General features: G+C 39.6%; 2 protein-coding genes across 2 annotated transcripts in view; both read right to left on the bottom strand.

Moving 5' to 3' along the window:
* The window catches only part of trpc7b (transient receptor potential cation channel, subfamily C, member 7b), an 82,459-nt gene extending 77,845 nt beyond the window's left edge, over window positions 1–4,614 (bottom strand). Inside the window, exon 1 of the mRNA XM_028589516.1 lies at window positions 4,326–4,614. The gene's annotated coding sequence lies outside the window, so the exon portion shown is untranslated. The remainder of the gene's footprint in view (window positions 1–4,325) is intronic.
* A 3,775-nt stretch (window positions 4,615–8,389) lies between these two features.
* Window positions 8,390–15,579, bottom strand: LOC114562997 (G2/M phase-specific E3 ubiquitin-protein ligase). Its single transcript, XM_028589740.1, has 4 exons — window positions 15,507–15,579; window positions 12,442–12,556; window positions 11,291–11,505; window positions 8,390–11,149 (listed from the first exon to the last, which is right to left on the bottom strand). The coding sequence occupies exons 2-4, from the start codon at window positions 12,480–12,482 to the stop codon at window positions 10,905–10,907; spliced, it is 501 nt and encodes a 166-aa protein (XP_028445541.1). The 5' UTR covers window positions 12,483–12,556; window positions 15,507–15,579; the 3' UTR covers window positions 8,390–10,904.
* Between the last annotated feature and the right edge of the window lie 7,397 nt (window positions 15,580–22,976).

Here is a 22,976-nt window from a genome sequence, read left to right as displayed (position 1 = left end):
ATTATGTTACTGTTGATCATCTGTCCGACAATCTGATTGGTCCGAACAGATCCTGTTCGGGCAATAATTGCTTCTCAACGGAGCGACTCCAGACCGAACTTCCCGACCTCAAATTTTGTGGGCGGGGCTAAGTTTGGCTGGCTAAGTTTCCCATGACTTCAACCAATCCCACCAGTCCCACATGCACTCTGAGAGCCACTGACGAAGCGGGAGTGAGAACGAGTTTATCATTTCCGTGTTTCTGATATGAAGATGAGACGTCTGTGACTCGAACATCTCACATTTACCAACAAAACATACAGCGAAAGGCCATGCAAAACATTTCAGACCGTCCTGCCAACCTGTATACATTTTAACATCAATGTACGCTGTAACGTTTTTTCACTCTAAAGTCGCTGAAGCTGCTGCCGTTTCAATTCTGTCGGCTCTCTGCAGCGGGCGGGGCTGCTGCTCCGTTCCCCCTCGACTGACACACACGTACACTCACACACAAACACACACACACACACACACACACACACAAACACACACGGTGGATGCAGGAAAAACCGGAGATGAGACGACACAATGACCTAAATTGAGGACAGCTACGCTTATTATTGTAAGCGCAATGATAAGTTAAAGTCCAATAAGTAACGTTACTTTATCAAACTGTATGAATGTGTGTCCCAGGCCAGGATAGGAAATGAACTAACAATGTAAAGATGAACAAACCACTGACATATATGTTCAAATTTGATTCATTCAATAAATTATTATTTTTTGTCTTAAAACCACCAGACGTTTTCATATTATACCAACATTTGCAGCATCTTGAGCCTTTTTGGTTACTAGGAAAACTCAGCCCACAGTAATTTTATTCTGCCCAAAACAAGTTTCCTTTTTATTTTTAAACTATAAAAAAAAAACATTTTCCTCCCGCAACTTCATTGCAAAAAACATACAGAAGACATCTCAACTTTTATCCCGCAAAATCAGGCATTTTGGGCCACAACAATGTCTAAGACAATAAACAAGCCTTTCATTAAAGTGATGGTTCGGAGTAATTTACCCTAGGGTCCTTTGCACCATGACCTCGAGCCAAACACCCCCCCAGAAGCTTTTTTCAGCTGGGTCTAACATTGGGAGAGTTAGCGCAGAGCAGCGTTATCAGCTGAATAGCTTAGCGCAGGGGCTAATGGACCCACGTTTGTATCTCGTAAATGACCCCACTAATAATGCCCGAAATGATACCAAACGTCTACTGTAGTACAAATAGGTTATGTACTCATAAAACGATGGATTGTAAAGTTTGTAAGTACACCAGAAGTTTGTAAGTAACACTTGCCTGCTGGCTTCTGCTCTCCGCTGTTGTTGTTGCTGCTGCAAGAGGAGTGCTTAGGGACATCTACAAATTAAAACACCGAAAAGAAATGCAACAAAAATATTGTTTATGTAACTTTTTTTTTAACTAAGTGTTGTAGTATAACTAGCAGGAGACAAGTAATAACTGAGGTAAGTTTGGAGACATTACCTTATTTAATCATTAAATTAATAAATATTTTTGTTGTATCTCTTTTCGGTGTAGTAATTTGTAGACAGCCCTAAGCACTCGTCTAACTGCAGGTAGCAGTAGCAGCAGCAGCAACAGAGAGCAGAAGGGAGCAGGTAAGTGTTCAAAAACTTCCAATCCATCGTTTTATGAGCGCATAACCTATTTGTACTAGTGTAGAAGTTTGGTATCATTTCGGGCATTATTAGTGGGGTCATTTACGAGATACAAACGTGGGTCCATTAGCCCCTGCGCTAATAAGCTTTTCAGCTGATAGCGCTATTCTATGCTAACTCTCCCAATGTTAGACCCAGAAAAGCTTCTGGGGGGGCGTTTAGCTCGAGGTCATGGTGCAAAGGACCCTAGGGTGAAATTACTCCGAACCATCACTTTAACTAAGGACTCTGGTGTGTGTCGCTAAAGCTCTGGTCGTTTAAATGACAAAAGGAGAGCTTATTAAATTATTCACTATAGCACGCACAGTAACAGACAGACAAAGAGGTCCAGGCGGCATGGGACAACACAATTAATGCAGCGTATTAGGCATTGATAAACAAGCAGCAAAGACCGTGATTAAGGCACTTTAACATAGCAATAAACAAGGATGCAGCGGCCTGATTTTCACATTGATACAGTAGGGCTTACACAGTAACAGAGCTTAACAGAACTACAGCCTCTTACTTGAGATTGATTTCCCGTAGCCATTTATGTGTGTTTAGTCTGTCAGAGTTTAACGGCAACCTCGTCCTTTTGGCAGCAAAGGAAACAGCTGAATCTTTCCCTTCTGCAGGTTACATGAAATGGCACATTGCACAACGATTTCTCAGGACCCAAAAACGTGTGTGCAATAGATCTGCACTCAAACCTAAAAGTAGGTGAGAAGGTGAGACATGCAAAAGTCTGGAGTTTCCTTTGTCCAGGCTGTCTCTCTGATAGGTAGGTCTCTCCTTTGATAGGGGAGACACGTTTTCCCCCCTACAGTACTGTTGGTACTTTTACAGTAGGAATGCTGATAGGATTTATGTCTCCCTTTGGTCTCAACGGTTGATTTATTTGACAAATCTGCTATTGATGGCACTGACAAACTGACAGTCAATACAGCATCTGCTTTAACTAACACTGCTTTACTGTATTCTCCCCCTCTAACAGCACTTAATCCCTGAGTCATCACTTTGGCTTTAAACTTGTATCTATCCAGCTCTAGTTTTGTCTTTTTTGTGCATTTCCAGTCATTTGTCTCTCTTCCTGCCGCTCACTTAGGCTTCTATTGACATCATTCCACTGGGAGTAGATAAGTGTGACTGTTGTGATAAGGAGCTAGGAGCTGGGAGATGGACCGATGCAATCTGTCTCCATCTCCTCCCACTATCGCAGCAGTTCTGATCTACTAGAGGCTGTGAATGTCAGTTCCATTAATGTGCAGTACAGCATGGCTGGTATCTGTGATCTACAGAGGATGTAGTGTCTCATCTACAGATGCTTATAATATCCTGAGTATTTCTAATAATGAAAGGTTTGGTGAGGATGACCATTATATCACATGGTCAGTCCATACCAGACCTTTGTAATCACTTCACAAATTCTTAACTCTTTAAACTCTTTAAATTTCTGTGAGTTCTGTGTTATGGTTGTCTAAACTACTGGATGCTTAAAATTTCCCTCAGGATGAATAAAATCTATCTATCTATCTATCTATCTATCTATCTATCTATCTATCTATCTATCTATCTATCTATCTAGTAATGGTGGTCAATGAAATTCTTTCAAGCGTTTAAGAATTTAACAGGTTAAATGGTTCAGGTTTTGGTTAATCTTTTAACTTAAATTAAAGGTATAAATTGATCAATTTGAGCTAATTGTGTATCCTAAGGGTGCATGAAACCTAAGCAAAATACTTAATGGTGTTCCCTTCATGGATTTCTGTAGGCATTTGCAAGACACCAAGACAAACTGTTCATCCAAAGGCAGCGATGTGCTGTTCCATACCTGATTAGTTATTGATCTTATTATGCTGATATGCTATTCAACCATTGATCCTGTCTATCTCAAAAGGAGCCCAATGTTTTGTGTGAAACAGCTTATATGATGCATTTTGCGTGACAAACACACAAAAGCAAATTCTTCAATAAAATCATATAATATCATCATATAATCATCATTACTTTCATTCAAAACTAAGACATATGCTTGATCTGAATCTGCTTCATTCTGTCATTACCTGAACCATGGGTGAATAATTCGAAAGATTTGAACACTATTAGCAACATTTGTCACATTTCAATTAAAAAACTGAAATCTAGTTGTCATATCCAGACACATGACAGCCACTAGCATGGCGCATGTTTGTCGTCAGAAAATAATTTTACAAAGAGAGATAAAAAAAAAAAAAACAAGATATTATAAAATTTTCCCTCATTACTTCAAAAAACATTTGCAACATGTATTTTTGGATAAAGACTTTTCAAACACTATAGATACGTTAGGCTATGAGCAACACCACTGTACATAGTTATTCAAACTAAACTACCAATCACTGCACCACCATAATGCCATTTTTTTTATTTACTGGAAGTTAATTACTAATAGATAAGATACAGTTAAATTGACAAGCTAATAGCCTACATGCCTTTTTATTTTTATTTTATGTCTCAAAGACAATCACCATTAACCAGTGATTTCAGCTGTGAAGTTACAGTTTTAAATAACACCTTTCTGTTTTCATTCATGTAGCTCCTACATTCCTGTTACATTTTCTGTTACCTAATGTTAGCAAGACTGTGTTTTTTGGACTTACCATCATCTGACAGTCTGTGACGTTTCTTGAAGATTCTGTCACATCCATTTCACACGTCATCAATTCAGTTTCACTGTAGCAGCAAAACACGTAACATGAAACATAAACTTCTGGCCCTAGCTCTAGCAGACATTCTGCACATGGACAGCAGGAAACCTGCTAGCCTGAAGCCACAGTAGCAAGGCTAACAACCCGAAATACTAAAAAAAATCTCTTCAAGCAAGTCTTAAAGGCCCTGTACACTTAAGGAACACCTGCACAGGTCATTTCAATTATTTCGGCAGATTAAAGTTAGACCTCTTTTCAGGACTGTGTGGGAGTCTACAGGCTGTGCTTTATTGACAGCTCACTCACTCACTCCCTCCCTCACTCACTCACCCACCCACCCGTTAACTTTGTTGCACCCATATTACATCCATGTGTTGCACCAGTGAGGGTGAGAGCTAACGTTAGCGTATAGCGCTCCTGAGAATAAAATGCGAGAGGGAGTAAGTAGCTAACGATAGCATGTTCCTGGCTTGCTAACGTGTTAGCTCACCAGCTCACCTGTCACGTATGTCACACAACGTCAAAGACTGGAACATTTTAAATTAAATGAATGACTTTCTCTTTTCAAAGGAAACATATAGGCTACTGTTACTGAATATGGCTTTGTCTTTTTTGGATATTTAAAAAATTCTCATATGACTTCAGTGTTTATTCTCTGTGGGTTGTTTCCTCACTAGATCTTGACTGCTGGCTAAAAAGCTTTCTGCTCTCCTTTCGGATGACCAGAGGGCACTCCACCACCTGCTCTCATTACTCCTTATCCTAGTCTTATTCATATTGTGTGGTAGTGGTATTATTTTATGTATTGGGGCCTGAAATTGAAGTACATTGCCAGATCACAGATTTGATCCCCTGTTCTTGAAATGTGCTGGCAAGGGCCAGCAAATCTGACAACACCTGCTCCAAGGATAATTGCTTTCAAAGAGGCCATTCTCCTGCCTCACTTTCACGCTCCTTCTTACCACACACCATCTATTACTCATTACACTCTCTCTCTCTCCCACACCTGGTTCATTGTGACTCAACATTTTCTCTCAAAAACCTTCTGTATTTTGTTCACAGTTTCTCCCTGTCTACCTTTTTTTTATTTTATTTGTCACCTCAATGTCATCCTTTGATCCCCTCTACCCCAGGGTGACCATATTTTGATTTCCAAAAAAGAGGACACTCGGCCTGGCCTCGAGACAAATCCAGACATTGGTGATTCTCAGAGGTTAATGAACATGCTTTATTAGGCCTCAATTGTGCAAAAATAACTTCTGTAATAAAATAAAATCTGTAACAACATGTAACAAAATAATAACTCTCTTTTAAAATAAATAAATAATATGAAATAATGTTCTATATATGACCTCTTCTGTGTTAGAAAATCCAGCTTCAACAAAATATCTCTTAATACCTTTTCAATGTAATAGCATAAATAATAAAGACACTGAAACATATGTGCCAGCTTTGCACACGGTGCACTCCGCCTCCCAAATGCAGTTCAACTGTGAAGCTGCACTAGTCTTGTTTTATGGTTGTAAGTGGCCTGATGTTTATACTTGTGCGCTAGTATGTGCGTCCAGATGGCGTGTGTGTGTGTGTGTGTGTGTGTGTGGGGAGTGGGTGATATAGAGTGGGGGAGAAGTGAGAGTGACAGCGAGCTTGTCCTACCGACTCTAGAGTCGGTAGGACAGGTCCCTGTCTGTCTGCCCAGGTCCCTGTCTGTCTGCCCTTGTCCCTGTGTATGTGCGCGTCGCAGAGCCACTCACAAGGCAGCCTCTCGGGAATTACGTCACACACCAAAGTAGCCTACCGTAGTATTGTGTTGAGCAAAGTGCCAGTCAATTTAAGTACACGCTTAATGGTCCCATGGAAAACAGTGAAAACCCCCCCGGACGCCCCGGACAGTAGGTAAAAAGTGGACATGTCCGGGCAAAAAAGGACGTTTGGTCACCCTACTCTACCCAGTGCCTCTTTCTTAGGCACTGAGACACATTTCTGTCTTCTCTCACCCTTTCAATTTCTTCCCACATTTTAAAATTGATGACTTACTTTTACACATGCTCTAGACTTCTCTTTATCTTCTTCCCATCTCCAGGGGTCAGTGAAGAACATTATTTGCTGCAGCTTTATGTGTCAGCCCTTTTTCACAGCTGACATGTTGACTTATCATCATAGCAAGAAAGTTACAGGTGTAACAAATTATATTATTCTGTGTTCCAGGCAACCCGTAACCCGTGTTTTCACAACCTTCTACCCATGAAAGTGCCCTGGAACGGCAGTCAAACCCGTAGCTTACTACCCGTGAACTCGTACCAGATTGCTGTACTCCCAGTTACAGTTTTTGACATCACACACACATAAACAACGATGGCAAACCCCTGTTGATGCTGCCGACGCCGGTGATTAACGGTGAGAAATAGAAATAAATAGACATAAATAGGCAACGTAAAGTAATTCCGCACATTGTAATCAAAACAATACACATAGGATTGTGTACTACTACAGGTTATGTTTATTAAATGAAGCCCAAAATATGTCGCAGACTACAAATTGCTAGTATCAGCTAGCATTAGGTAGCCGCTAGCTAAAGTTAAAGTTAAGTACGATTTGGAAAAAATGTCTAATTGCGATTGTTTTTTTACTGATATTGCAATTGTGATATGATTCTGGAGGGAATGATCATTTTCAGATCATTGTTCTCATTTTCATTCACATATGTTGTGCCTCCCGCAATTTGAATATTGCAACAGTCCATATTGCGATTTCAAATAATTGTTCAGCGCTGTGTCTTGATACACACAACAAAACAATTACTGCCATGCTAAAGTGGCTGTGTGATTGTTTTTTGTCACTGCAAAAGCATGGTGGGAGCCTAAAATGGAACGGGTTAACTTTGTTATCTGATTTCTCTGCCTTGCATTAGTGTAAAAACAGCCCTCCGCTCAGATATTACCACCTCCGCTCAGCAGGACTTTTCACACAACTTCACCTCTAGCAAGAGACTTGAGTCTCTGGGGAAATCCCCTGCTGATCCTGACATTTAAGCTCCCCTGAGCCTTCCTTTTCCTCTTAACTCCTGATTTAACCAACCAACTGCTTTATTTGTAAAGCATTAATATCAATTTTCACACAGTGGTTTCTCTTCAGTAATGTGTTCATGTGTTCTCAGTAGGAGATTTGTTCAAAGATTTTATTATTTTGACATTGTGAGGAGATTATTTTCATCCCATAGCTGTAACTATGAATCAAATTATAAAATACGTTTTATTATTTTATTCAAATTGGTTACCTCATATGAGACTATGCATTGGTGCCCTGAGACAGATCAAATCAAGTGGTAGTTTACCCTATAAAACATTGAGACTACCGTTTTGCTCCTTTTCTCACTCGACACACTGATGCATAGATCAATAAATGAAGACAATGAAGAATCTTCAATAAGGCATCATCAGGATGGCAAATATACAGAGCCTTCCATTTTTCATGTTTCCTTGTTTCAACAACGTGAGGAGATATAAGGCCAGTCCTGGACTTCTGTAGTGAACCGGCATCACGGTTGCACATAACAACTTGCAGAATTTGTCTGATGCAGCCATCATGCAGCCTCATATTTCTACATCCAAATCCTCTACAGAAAATAACTTTACCTTCTAGGGAAGAATGTTTCTGTATTGCCATCTCCCCTGGTACTGTGACATTCTCTACGGTAAATACATAGAGATGGTGCTGCACCCACTTAATCTTACTTACACAACAAAGAGAACATAAACTTGGTGATCAGACACATCACACTCCCGGGCTTCACCATCAATCTCTTCAAGAGCCCACTGCTCCTGAGCCAGTTCCTGGCTGTAAAGTGTGGTGGAAATTGCCTGCAAACACACAAAGCATTTGGTGGGTTTGAAGAATTAAAAAAAAATATACAGTATATTATGGAGAAAGTGTACCTTTAGTTAAATTGTCCCCCTCTCTCTCACTGAAGAGAGAGTTAATGGTTTCTTATGGGAAAGCAGAACACACAAGTCTTATAGGATTTGTTCTTTTTACTGCTTGCATAAGGTCACTGACCTATCCTAAGACCGCACATAATGGCAAGACACATCTTACATGACATAGTTACAACATCATGCTTATAGAACATCATGTAACATCACGCAATGTCTTTCCTTTCTGGTTGTCAGATATCAGTTTGAGATGAGAGATGCTGTGCCCTTTTATCTCGATCTAAGAGAAGAACAGGGAATGGTGACTGCACCTTTGTGATACACACTTAACATCAAAGTGGCACACACTCACGCTCCCTTATAGGAAAATGCAAGAGAACCATCTGGCTAGAGTAAAAAACAAACATGTGCAACAGCTCAGTCAGCTGCCTTTCATTACTAGTAATGCAAACAGAGCGTCAGTGCTACTGTATACAGTTCCATAAGTGCTTGTACAGGATGTTCCTACACTGGATGACGTTAAGACAGAGCATGCTGATCTGGAAACTCCAGAGTAATTAACGAGCCCACTGTGCATCACAGGGATGTAAGAGGGAAGAGAGGAAGAAAGAGGGCTCAGAAGAATGAGAAAGCAGTGTTTAATTAGACTCACACAGAGGACTGGCCGTTCTGTGGGACCTGCCTGTCCTCCATAAACTCTTATACCAATTACAATTCTGCTGAGAGAAGAACATACAAATGGACAAAGAGAACGAGAACCATAAAGAGCAGTAAAAGGCAAAGGGTTTGACAGGCCTTGGGTGTCCCAGTGGCTAAGTAGGCAGAGCAGATAGTGTACTTTGCATTCACAACTCAAATTTAAAATTACTTGTCGTATGTTTTCTTCTCTGATCACATTTGCAAATTCAAATTGTAAGCATTACAAATAATTTGAATACGGTAATAAGCTAAACGAACGGTGAGAATGCAAGAGTGAAAATTTAAAAAAAATAGCAACCAGTGGGACGACAGAGGGGAGGCACATATTCTGCAATGCACACAGTTCCAGGAGGTCCGTATTGCTCCGATACGGGCCGGGCAGAGCTCAGCATCCTTCTGGCAGCCAAGCACACACAGCTTGGAGCTTTTTAAACATGTGTCCCTCTGACCTTAAACCGTGATTCCTTCTCTCTCTCTTTATTCCCCATCTATTGCCAGGTTGCAATTACTATCTGTAGTGTAGTGTGTCTCACTCTCCCAAAAGCAATCACATTCTCATCTGCAGATATACAGGTCAAATATCGGTCTGTGTAATGGTCCACAACTTTTGTTTTTGTTTCTCTGGGTTAATTTATCATTGAATATAAGGTCCTATGTGTGGAGGCTGAGGTTAAGACAACTGCAGCCATTATCTCACACGTCTATTACTGTTAGTGCTTTAGTTCATGGAAAATTCCTGAAAAACTAATTTCCAATATGCCTTATTTGTGCCTGAGGATGATCTTCCTCTTTTTCACTGCATGAATGTGGTCCTCCATTTCAATACAATTATTGTTCATTCCTTTCATACCTCTGCAATTCCCAGCAACATTTTCCCCCTACAGATGAGTAGAAATAAAAAAGAGAAAAGATAGAGAAAAGTCTAGTAAGGAAGAGGAAAAGGAAGAAAAGAAAATAAAAAGTGCACAAGATAGGCAGGGAGATGGAAGAGGGGTGGAAGGAAATGTGAAAGGTAATGGAAGAGGATTACTGAAAGAACATGAAACCAGGTTGGACTCACCGAAGCAAGGAAGGAAAGGAAGACAAAGACGGAGAAAGGAGGAAAAAAATGTAGGTACAAAAACAAGGAGGGAGGAAAAGGTTAATGGAAAGAAGAGGGCACCAGAGAAGCAAAGGAAGGAAAGCACGTGAGAAAGAAAATACGTGAGGGATAGGGAAAAAGGAAAGAGAAAAATGGATGGAAAATTGAATAAAAAACACAGTTACACAGGGGGGATAGAGGAAAGAGGAAACAACGATTGGAAGAAGGAAGGTGGGGAAAGGAAAGGTTGAATAAACAACAACACAACTCTTTCTTACTTTCCAGCCCAGTACTGACAGACGTGTTGTGAGCTGCTGCAACAGACTGGCACAACAGTCCATCACCAGGGGAGACAGTGGCCACTCTGTGTGACTGATAACACAGACATATGTATGAGAGGCCGTATAGGAGGTAATTCATACTTCTGTCTTACACACACTATCATAATCTTGCATATACACCACTATACTCATACACACACACTATTATAATCCTTTTACATGTATGTATGAGAGGGTATAGTTGTGTATGTGAGAGAGTATAGTAGTGTGTGTGTAACCATGGCATTCAATTATTTTTGAGCCTAGTGAACTCTATCAGTGAGCAACTTCATTAGTGTCAAGGCAATTAATAAAGGTTAATAAAAGGCCAGTGAAAAGTTTCCTTTTAAGTCAAATGATTATTCCATTTTCAATTGTTTAAACAAGACATTAATAATGTATTAGGAAATGGTGAGTTATTGACAACGATGCCTCTTCAATTTAGTCAAGTTCAAAAGGCAACAGATTTTAATAATGTATATTAAGGAGTTCTTGGAAGTCATTCCTGAACAAATCCCTGGGTGTTTTTTAATGCAAAATCCTTAAAATCCTCGAATTTTTTCAGGACTGTCAACTTGAAGCAGTTAATGCATGTGTTTGCGGTGGGTAAATGACGGCCTTGTCTGAGGGGCAGCTCATGGAGAAAAACCCCTGAAGGTAGTGGGGAGAAGGCCAGGGGTGGAATATCGTTTGCTCCCGTCGCAAAGGCCAGGATACCCCCAAGTTGCAAGGGTCCCTCTTGCTCTGAAAAAGAAATACACCAAAGAACACCAAAAAAGAAATTAAACCTAGCATGTAGAAAACTTTTAAAAAGGAGGGAAAGACAAAGACAGACAGAAGGGCATATGAAAAGATTTTTATTCCATAACTAGCAATAATACTTACCCTCAACATCCAGCAGGTAGTCCCTCCAAAATGCAACCACACATTCCTCTGCCCTTCTTTTGTTCCTGCCCACTGCTGACAGTCGAATTTCAAAGAGCTGTTCTAGTACATCAGCTGTGAGTGGGGATGGCTCGTGACAAAACAGCGGTCTGAAAGCATCTGGGTGCATTCTTATTGCATCAAGAACACTAAGGGTCTTCATCCCCTCCCTGAACCTGTAAAAATGTATCATGAGAAGATACAAATATCATTTTTCAAATTGGATAAATTATCACACAGCACATGAAAGGGATGACTTATAAGACAGTTCAGTGTTTTTCATCATGCAAAAAGGCCTTGTCTTTGACAACTATCTAAAACGTGATGTTCTTTAAGTTATTTTATATGATACATGCAAGCCTTTATTCGGAGTGTTTGGTTGTACACTGGCTTTTAAAAATATGTTAAAATCTTTCATTATTCTTAACCCTTGTAAGGTGTTCAGGTCTGTGGGAACTGTTTTCAATGTTTGCTAAAATAAAAATGATGCTATTTATTATTTCTTCTAACTCAAACTCATTGGCCTTGGCTCATTTTCTTTGAAGAACATAAAAAATAACTTATTTTCAATTAATGTACACGGTACACCCCCCTACACATAACTAATACAAATGAGGTGTTCGGGTCTACTGGACCCAAGTGTAATTATTACAGTGTAATAATTGTAGGTGCTATGAAACTTTGTACCTGCTATTCTCACACAAAGTTACAAAATTGTTACATTTCAAGTACTTTCACCTGTTCTGATTAAGTTCTAAGAAATAAGCACCAATAATGATAATGATTGATGATAATGAATGAAAAATCTTGTTTCTTTTTTTTTTTTTTTTTTTTTATAATTGAATTTCCTTGTTTACTCACGAAAAATCATGATCATATGATCTCACAGGAGTAAATGGCAAATATGAACCATAAATGATGTATCCATCATTGGTAATTGAGCTTAAGTAAACCTCTGTTTAGTATTTTTACATAAATTGTTATGGCTGTATTGATTTAAAAGCCTAATAATGTGGTGGGTCCACCAGACCCAGGAACATTGGCTGTGGAACAAAAATATGAACACCTTAGAAGGGTTAATTATGTTTGCTAAAAAATTGAGTTACACAAACCTTTGAAGTGCTCCACTAACTCGATGAACCAACTGAAACATGATATCCTCCACCAAGAGATCTTTGTCTTCTATGCGTTTCAAAGGCCTTAGACACCCAGCATTGGCCAGATAATCTGTAATAAATCATTGTATAGTATGAACAACACATGATTAGATATATTAAACAAACTGTTCATTCCTGGAGGCCAGGCCTGTATGTGATGATGAAATTAGGTGATGCATGAATTTATATGAATGACATCTTTTATTTAACTCCTTTAATCACAGCAGTATATTTAGCACTGACCAAGCCTGGTTTAAACATTCATATGAAAGTCAGAAACAAATCACACAGATTGCAGAAATATAAAAACAAATATGTGGCTTCACCACACTTAATCAGGGATCTCAAGTTGGGGCAAGAGTGACATTCTAAAATGCTTAATAAGCACTTGAGAGCCCTGCTTAGTAGTATTTAGATTATTATTGACTGTAATAAACATATGTAAACATGTATATTGCACTCTTTAATAATAATAATAATAATGATAATAATAATACATTTTATTTATATAGCGCTTTTCATGGTACTCAAAGACACACACGGGCTAAATATCGTCACCCAGTCAGATGATTGCAACTCAGCTAGCTAGCCAGCCGATGCAAGACCGAGCATTCTTATTTAACCTACCTTTGATGTAAAACGCCTACTCTCTCTTTACCCAAAGATAGGTGAAATCCAATAAATGCAGAACTACATTGCAATAAGCTGCGCACTGAATAGCAAATTACAATGTGTTTGAAATGTAATAACAGGAGCGCAGCAATGGGTACTACAATTACCAGTATGCTTCCATAACTGCTGCTGCTAGCTGCTAGCTTTTTCTCCTAGTCAAAGTCAAATGTACATTGTACAGTAAAATATACTGTGGTTAATCAAAGGGCTTTACAGACAGTGGCCCTTTTATCAACCTAACGTGGTGCATTGAACATGAAACATCTTACGACAGTTCACGTGGATCACACCAAATCCGAGCGTAAGAATGGTCGTACATTGATAAATGCGGCGGCTGGAAACGATCGTCATTTAAATATCGCGCCCCAATATATTCTGGGTTTTGAGGCCTCGCCCCTACAATTTACGACATGGCAAGACGTAATCCGGTGTTCTGACGATCTATGCTGCCTTGTCGAAAAATGCTACCGTAGCGTAAATCGATAGTAGAGTCTATCGGGTCGCGCTGCCCTATCGAAATGTGCTTCCTTATGTGATATATTTGCCTGCATATTTCCAAATGTGCAGGCAGGCTGAATCCCATAGAGGTATAACTCTAACAGTATTGACATCTTATGTTTATTTGAGAATATTTTGATACTCCATTATATCTTTATTGAATATTTCAGTGGTAGCATATTCTGATAGACAAATATACCCTATCAAATAATGCTCCCCCAACAGAATCATTATATATTGCACCACTACTCACTCCATGTACACTGTCAGGAGATAAGGAGCATATTTTGATATTCTATTAAATTATATTTATTGAATATTTCAGTGGTAGCATATTCTGATAGACAAATATACGCTATCAAAAGGTACAATGAATAAATTATTTATTAGATATTACTCTATTAACCACAGTATCGGCCGTATGTCCGACCGCAAGGTTGCATAGATTTATGGGCGGGGAATCAGACCATGCTTGTGGGTCGTGCGCATGCGCAGAACCGCTAAGTAGCACATCTCGATAGGTAGCATAAATCGACAGAACACCGGCTGAGAAGCGGCACTTTTCAGAGGTGGAGATTGAAACCCTGATATCTCTGGTTCATTTGCACTAACGTGTGTACTTTTTGGCAGCCTGAAAACTGGTATTAAAGGCTGTAGAAAGAATGCAGGATGAAAAGAGATCACTGATGCGATCAACAGTGTTGCCGTAGTAAATCGGACTCCAGCTGAAGTTTAGCCTATTTAATTTATACATCCTTGACACATTTTCTATAGTCCTAATAGTAATATACAGGCTTCTATTGCAATCTATTAGGCCTACATGTAGGTTAACCTATAATTAAATAAACACACGGTAGCGGAGTTTATGCAGTGTCTTTTATTTTACTCGTGTTCGTCGGAACGAGGCAACAGCTGAGGGAGAGCGCGTGTCCTCCGCCCCCTTGCTGGACCCTGTCAGCAGAGGGGCTGGAAAAACAAGCCAAAATAACTTGGTCAGTGGCAGAAATAAATCATTCACTTGAAAGAGAAACAAAAACCTGAAGAATAAATAAAAATGTTGTGCATCGTCATGTTTCCTGTATTGAATATCATTGCCAAACATAACACTATAGGCTACCTTTTAAAAGTGAGGAATAATATCCTGTCTCCTTCATATAGCCCTCAGTTGGTGTCTGTTCTGGACACTGCTCTCTGGGCATCGGGTCATCTGGCTCCATCACTACATTTATGGCACTGTGTCTTCCTGTGCGATGTTGTGCAGAACCCCACAGGCTAAAACAATGTTGCACACCGGCGCATAGAGGTCTTCTAAAAGAGCCAGATCTGCCATTACTGATACGTGATCAACTGATGACTTCTCCTTCTCCTGTTAAACTGATTATATGCTGCACCGCAAGTCCACACTGACTCGAAAACTTGCGTACACGAGTTCAGACCAGACGTGAGATATGATCGCAGCCTACGCTGAGTACGCTCACGTCCAAATTGATAAATGCCGAGCTTTGCGTAGGAATCGGCGTACGCCCGTCGTACGCCTGTTTTAGGTCGTACGCGCGTTTCATAAATGAGGGCCAATGTATCGTCTCTCTCATGTAAGCAGATTTAATTCGGAAACCTGATTTCTGAAATTATTTCACACAGCTTGCTCAAACTTGCTTCATCATATTAACTAGCACTAGCTAGCTAGTGGAGATATTGCAAAGTTTTCAATGGAAAATGGCTAGCCCGTGTTATATGTGGGTAGCAACTAGCTAGGCGCTAACCATGCTAACATTAATTTGGGGGGGACCCTGCAGATAGGATGACGTTAATAAAAAAGGGGTCCTTGGCTATTTTTTTTATCAACTTACCTCTTCCTGGATTTCGACGACGATCCACCGAAACGCTGTCTCGTCTGGTAACGGGGTCCTCCGTGTTCCATTGAGCTAGCTAGAAGTAGCAGTGCTAGCCTGGAGCCAGGTCTGACTGGATTTGCAGTTCCACCCCTGAATAATCTCTGCATCTCCGAATCAGAGCTCTGTTGGACTTAATTTAATTGTCGAGACATCGTTGACAATAGCTCATCATTTCCTAAATTATTATTTCAAGACCCACAGCTTCAGTTAGCCTCTCTCTATCCATTACAGCTCCACTTCAGCCAAACTATTATAATGAATAATAATATAGTGCAGGAAGTTGACCGTCAAATACCGCACCAATCAGGAGCTGAGTAATCAAACTCCCTTCCGTTTCAATCAAACTCTCTCACACACACTACTATACTCTCTCACACACACTACTATACTCTCTCACATATACTACTATACTCTCTCACATATACTACTATACTCTCTCACACACACTACTATACTCTCTCACACACACTACTATACTCTCTCACATATACTACTATACTCTCTCACACACACTACTATACTCTCTCACATATACTACTATACTATTTCACATACAATGCTATACTCTCACACACACTACTCTACTCTCACATATACTACTATACTCTCTCACATATACTACTATACTCTCTCACATATACTACTATACTCTCTCACATACACTACTATACTCTCTCACATATACTACTATACTATCTCACATACAATGTTATACTCTCACACACACACTACTATACTCTCTCACATACACAACTATACCCTCTCATACATACATGTAAAAGGATTATAATAGTGTGTGTGTATGAGTATAGTGGTGTATATGCAAGATTATGATAGTGTGTGTAAGACAGAAGTATGAATTACCTCCTATACGGCCTCTCATACAGACATGCTGTTACTGACGCATGCACACACACACAAGCATGCACGCACGCACGCACACACACACGCACACACACACACATGCATGCGCAAGAAGATTGTGAGCGCTTGTTCTTTGAAAAGATACACACAAACACACACACACACACACACAATCACAGGTATATAGTTATACACACCCACAGACATACGCATACAGATGTGTACATGAATAAACACACACACGCGCGCAAGAAGTTTGCGAGCACTTGCCCTTTGAAAAGAAAAAGACAAGGAGAGTGTGAGAGTGAAAGCGCAGCAGACAGTGGAGAGCAGCAGGAAGCAATAAGAACGGGAGGTGACAGAAGGCAGTCACCTTGGCAACCAGGCCTCTGGTGACAACAGTTACTGCCTACAGTAATCAGTGGGTGGACAGTCAGATACCCAGGGTGATTCCCCAGAGATGAGTGCTCATTTCCCCTGTGGATCACTCAAAGTATTTTGCATTAATGACCAAGATGTGACTTTTCACACACACACTCCCTTTAAGTCCTGACAAAGTCTGCTGATCGTACTGTATGCACACTTTGTTTAACACAAGCTTGAGTCCATCATGGTGCCTGCTGGACTTCAGATTCTTTTAATATGCTTGGTAAGAACATGTGTTCACAGTCAAAAGTTTGTGTTTAACACTTGATAATGGTGATTTAATTTGATTTACAAACTACACCAAAGAAGCTTCACCCAATAAACTCCTCAAAATGTACAAATAATGCCTTGCCAAAATAGTACTTTAATATTATTAAACTATTATTGTTGTGTTTTTATTCTATTATTACTTTTTTATTATTTTGTGTGCATGTTTATTGATAAGAATACAGTACATTTGAACTTTGTTTGCTTAATAACTTGGACGAAACATGGAATTTTAGCTGCTTAATATGAAAGTAGACTTCATTTTTTGTTTAGGTTTTTCATATACTGTTTATATAAGCTACAATTTGGCTAGAAAAGTTGATTTGTCAAGCGGCATCCTCATTGTCTTAGGTAACGCAATCCTGTTTTACCATTTTTCATTGTGCTGTAAAACTTGCACAATTCCCAGGGTACAGTCCAATAAAAATCAGATAATCTCCTCGAAATGAGTCAATGGAAGTCTGTCTGCTCTGGGGAGTAAAACACGGACGGATTCCAATTAGCTGGCAGTGTAGACGATTAAGAGAAGCGTTAATTACTATAAGCTTAGATTCAAGAATGCAAACATGAACTAAGTCACACTGAGGCATTTGATTGGCCTGTCAGCTTCAGCACCACTTAGGATTTTTATTTGGTAAAGGGTCCTAATCATAACTGCAGGCTGGTAGCTGTGGAAACCATTTTCCTGCCAGAAGGTAGATTAAAGGTCACAGCCTTGAGTGACAGGCACTTTGTCAAATAAGCAGCAACCAGATCCCTCTACTGGGGTCAACACTACGAGATGCAAACTCTACAATATCATGGAAAAACAATTTTACATATGAGTGTGTGTGTGTGTGGCATATGACTCAGCATTCAATGTTTTGATCCAGGGAGCTTTTTTTGTATGCACACAACATCTTAGCATGCCGACTAAAGCAAGATGAAGTCTAAATTAATTTTTCTTGCATTGTTTTTATCAAAATGTAATCTCAGTTCAAAATTCTCAACACAAAGCACCCCACTCGCTGGCTCACCTCATTTCTTTCTTCCACCGACAGATAATATCCTCTCATTTCAGTCTCCCTCAAGCTTACTTCCTCTCCATTTCCTCCTCTCTGCAGCCATTGTGTCTCTGGCATGCACAGACTGTCATTAGGCCAAGGAGATATCCTCACATTTCAGGCGCTGAGCTTACATAGCCTTGAGTATGGCCATCGCCAATTAGGTGGTCATTCTCTGCTGATGCCTGCCCTTCTGCTACCTGTGAATGTCACACAAATTAGTCTCACTTCTATAAAGCGTGTTGCAGGATGAGATGGATCCCGCTTACCAAACTTTAATTCCAGCCACCGATGATGCATTCGATCAAACTGAGCTAGAGCTGCTGCCCTCACTGCTCCTGTCTGGTGGAAATCAAATGTCTGCCTGCAGTGTCACAGCCCAGGCAGGTTGAGCCATGAGATCTGTTCCAATTGGTATGGTCTTAGTCATGGATATATATATATATATGCCTTAATTCAGCTCAGCACCACCTTATTTTTTAAACAGACATTTTGTCACTTCAGTATTTCACATGCAATACTGTAGTATTGGAATCTGTATATTACCAACTCAACTTTATTTGTTGTTAACCAAAGTATTGGACAAAAGAATATTTTTACCTGATGATAGCACTATATTTAAAGTCTCCATGAATATCTGTACCAAATTCATCCAGTAGATGTTGAGATATTTTACAGGGTAAGAAAAAATGTTTTCACTGCGTTTAAGGTGCTGGTGGGCAGATTTGATTTGAATGGACAGAGCCAAGATAGCTATTTCTTCCTGTTTCCAGTCTTCATGATTTCCAGTCTTCCCATCTAACTGAATTTCCCCAAAATGTTAAACCTTTCCTTCTAAACAGTTAATGTTCCATGAATCCTCAACCATTACACAGCATGTAGTTTGACACAAATCCTGATTACTCACAAACTAATGGGCTGCACTGCTGTTATGACTGATTAAAGGTACTGAATCATGCGGATTACAATTTGCAATTAGCTTACTTCTACATACCAGGAGGAAGGAATGCTGGAATACACACAAGTGTAAAAGTACACAGACTGGCAGACTCTGACCATTAATCTAAAATACCATGCTCACACCACAGGTTATTTGGTTTCCCCTCTACTGTGCATATGTCTTGGCTTTTCTGCTAAAGCAGAGCAGCTGGTGCCTGGCGAACACATTGACAGGTGTCCTACAAAGATCACATCAGATCCAAAAGTTGGTAGTGTTGCATTTTGTCTCACTTCACACACAGCATGTGGGATATTGACTGGCTCATGGAGTGGATGCTCCACCGGTACACATGCTGCACTGTAGTTGACATCGGACTGCGTTATGAAGTTCTGGGGGTTTGCGTTGATCTCTTCCTGCTCTCCCTTTTTACTGGTGCGAAATTTCAATTTTGCAACAGAGCTTTCTACCAAATACATCTCTGTTTCTATATTCTCTATATACAAAATACAGTGAATTATGAGAAAGCAGACACCTAGATGTGTACAACCTTGTCATTACAGTAATTCTGAGATTAAACTGTGCATTGAAATCGGTCATTAGTTCTGCAAATACTGGAATACTACAATTCATCTGCAATTTTACGCTGAACCACATATATTATACAGCATATGTGCTGCTACAGTATATTATACATAACCCATACTCACATGCCTGCAGGCACAGATAACATGTGGTACATTACACTCACATGCATCCTGGTGAGCATGCACGATCTGCTTTGATGAGCTGTCAGATTAAGGATTACCAAGGAGCCCCATTAAAACTCACAGCAGCACTGTTCCACTTTCTGCTCCCCCATCAGCTGTTGGTGAAACCTGTCAGAGAGATGGAGAGTGTTTCAGGAGTTTTAGAGGGAGGGTAAAATGGGCTGGAAAGAGTGAGGAGGAGAGGGAGGACAACAGGGAATGTCCCTGTACATTTTCGGAGCATTCTGATGAAGGAAAGTAAAAATAAAGGCTTAAATGTCAACTTAAAGCTATATTTCAACTCTGTTTGAGGCTGCTATTTAAAGCCATATTGTAAGTCTTATTGAAGCTGCTCTAAAAACCAAACCTCCATATTAGCCAGACTCATTTCACCCCAGGGTGATAGTATACACATTGTTGGCAAAGCAAGAACAAAGCAATTACAAGAAGGAATGGAGAGGTTGGTGAAGTGACAGTAGAAGAGTAGAGGGTGGGAAGAGGAGGACGGCTGATAACCGAACCGTTATCAGACTTGATTTACAGAGTTGTCTCGACTATTCAACAGCTTTCATTCCTAACACATCAGCTTCACCCATCAGCCAGAGTGGAAGAGCTCACTGCTGGCACATTTCAACACTGCACTCTACAGGCTGGAGTGGGAATTTCAACAACAACAAAAAAGCAGCTCTTAAAGCCACCTTGAGTTCGGTTACTTGTCTGTTTCTACTCTTTGACACTTTTGTCAATGTGTAACACCAGTGGCATCTGTTGTGTTATGGAGCAGTTTAGGCAGCCACTGTCCTGTGTGAAACTTTGTATTGAAAGAAACAGAGTTCAACACAAACTCACACAAAAATAATCTTACCCATCCTGTTGGGACTAACTAGCCAGCAATTAACATAACCATATAAGAAAAGTCAAGTCAGTGTTTAGTTATAAACACAGAGAAAGCTAAAAACAGGAGGAGACAGAAGAATATTTTCTAGTACAATGGCTGTGCTTCTTGTGCACTGTTCCCACTCTCTGATATTATTACCAGACACCAAGGACACAATTACTGATGTGACAAATATTCATAGTGTTGCCTAACCCTAACTATCCTTTATCTGCACAAACACAAAGACTGAAGACTACTGGATTGCAATTCAAGACCTTGCTGGAAGCAGGGAAGCATAGATCAAAACACTGCTGACCAAAGGCAAACAGAGAGCTGAGGGAATGAGAAAACTGTCCTTGTGCATTAATGTAACTTTGAAAGGGCGAAAATCCAATATTTTAGACCTAATTGTAACCATTTAATTTCAAGATGGAAGACTAAAGAGAGATCATAACACTCGTTGTTCTCTTCTGAACTTCAAGAACAATTCAGGTGTTAAGCCCATCCATAACTTGTGTCGCACAATCATCCACTGAGAGAGTGTTGTCAGATGTTCAAGGGTTCAGTGGCCAAAAGGAGGAAGTGCATTTCACGGTGAAGGTTAAGAGAGAAGAAGCCTGTGAACAGTGTGTTTCATATATCATCAGTTTTATAGTTATGAGTTACGCTTCATGTTTCAGCTGGATGGCTGCCATCTTGATGAGGATGCTGGCTGGGAGTCGGGATGAGCAGAAAGTCCCTGATCATGACGTAAGGTGACTATGACTAAAATCACCAGCAGGTGTGAGAAGCAGAGATTCACTGAAGCCTCTCTAATGTGAGAAAACACTCAAAACTGTCTGTAAAGATAAAACAACTACACCTTCTGTCACTTTGTCTTTAAGGTGCTGAAAGTTAAACAGGGAATTGCTGCAATGCTTTATATTTTTTTTTCCTCTGGGATTCACAACAAGCATGCTGGTCTATGTGATCATTCTCCTTCCTTTAAAGCCTCACATCAATGCTTTACTGCCCCCCAGTGGACAACAGTCATAACTAAAACTCTCATTATGATGCTGTGGAGACATGATCCTGCCATCAGACCTACAGGCTGTTGTCAGTTATTGTGATACGATACAGTTTTTGCACTGCCACCATTTCAATAATAATGACAAAGCTTATGAGGAAGTAGGAGTTCTGATGCTAATCTATAATTTGCTTGAAATTAGCTGTAAATGAGCTTGCTTCCACTGCGCTACACATTGATATCACTGTTTTCAAATTACCACCTTTATTACTTTGCCATCAACTGCTCATTATGAAATGAATTGTGCTTTCAGACAGAGTGGAGCTGCTCAGTCGTGTCTGTCATCCTCCAGTCAGGTTGACACAGACTCAGATCTCAGGCCCAGCTGATCTCAGTGCAGCTGTGCTCAGTTTAGATAGATATTAAAAAGCCCACAGTGAGCGCATCAATCATTCACTGACCACTTCACTCCATCCTAAATAAATTAAAGACCTTTTCATGTTCAATTGTGCTTTAATCATGTCTCCTGACAGTAACATTTCAAACAGCGTTAAACAAATGCATCCACTCTTTCAAGTCTTTGATGATTTTAGCTTTCTGGGGGAATCGCTAACAAGCTACAGTTGTGTTTATATATATATATATATATATATATATATATATATATATATATATATATATATATATATATATATGTGTGTGTATATATATATATATATATATATATATATATATATATATATATATATATATATATATATATATATATATTTAAATATACACCCAAACCTGTCTGTCCACAGCCTCCAGCATTCTATGCATACTGTATATGCATGTGTCTGTCAGTTTATTGGATCATTTGATCACATCAATTTTTTTCTTTGGTGTAAAACCACGCTTTAACATTTTTGTATATATATATATATATATATCAATGGATATACATCAGCCAGGTACAAACACAGTCTTTTTCTGCATTTTGTGTACAGAAAACTCAGGAATCACGGAAGTACTTTAAACCTTCTGTTGAACAAATGTAATCTTTGACATTTCCATAAAGCAGGGGTATTCACTGGGACTTTGTAGAAGCAAGATTGTTTATGTTATACTGCAGACATAACAACTCATGTCCTCCTTTGAATCTTTAGAATACAACATCCTATGCTTTTGTCAATGAAATTGATTTCTTAATGGGCGTGTATTTGATTCTTTTAAAATGTTCCAAATTCTATCACACTGAAACAAAATGTGCTTAT

This window comes from Perca flavescens, chromosome 10 (genome assembly GCF_004354835.1).
Source record: "Perca flavescens isolate YP-PL-M2 chromosome 10, PFLA_1.0, whole genome shotgun sequence".
NCBI lineage: Eukaryota > Metazoa > Chordata > Actinopteri > Perciformes > Percidae > Perca > Perca flavescens.
Note: the sequence above shows the minus strand (reverse complement) of the source record. Positions and strands in the feature narration are given on the sequence as shown.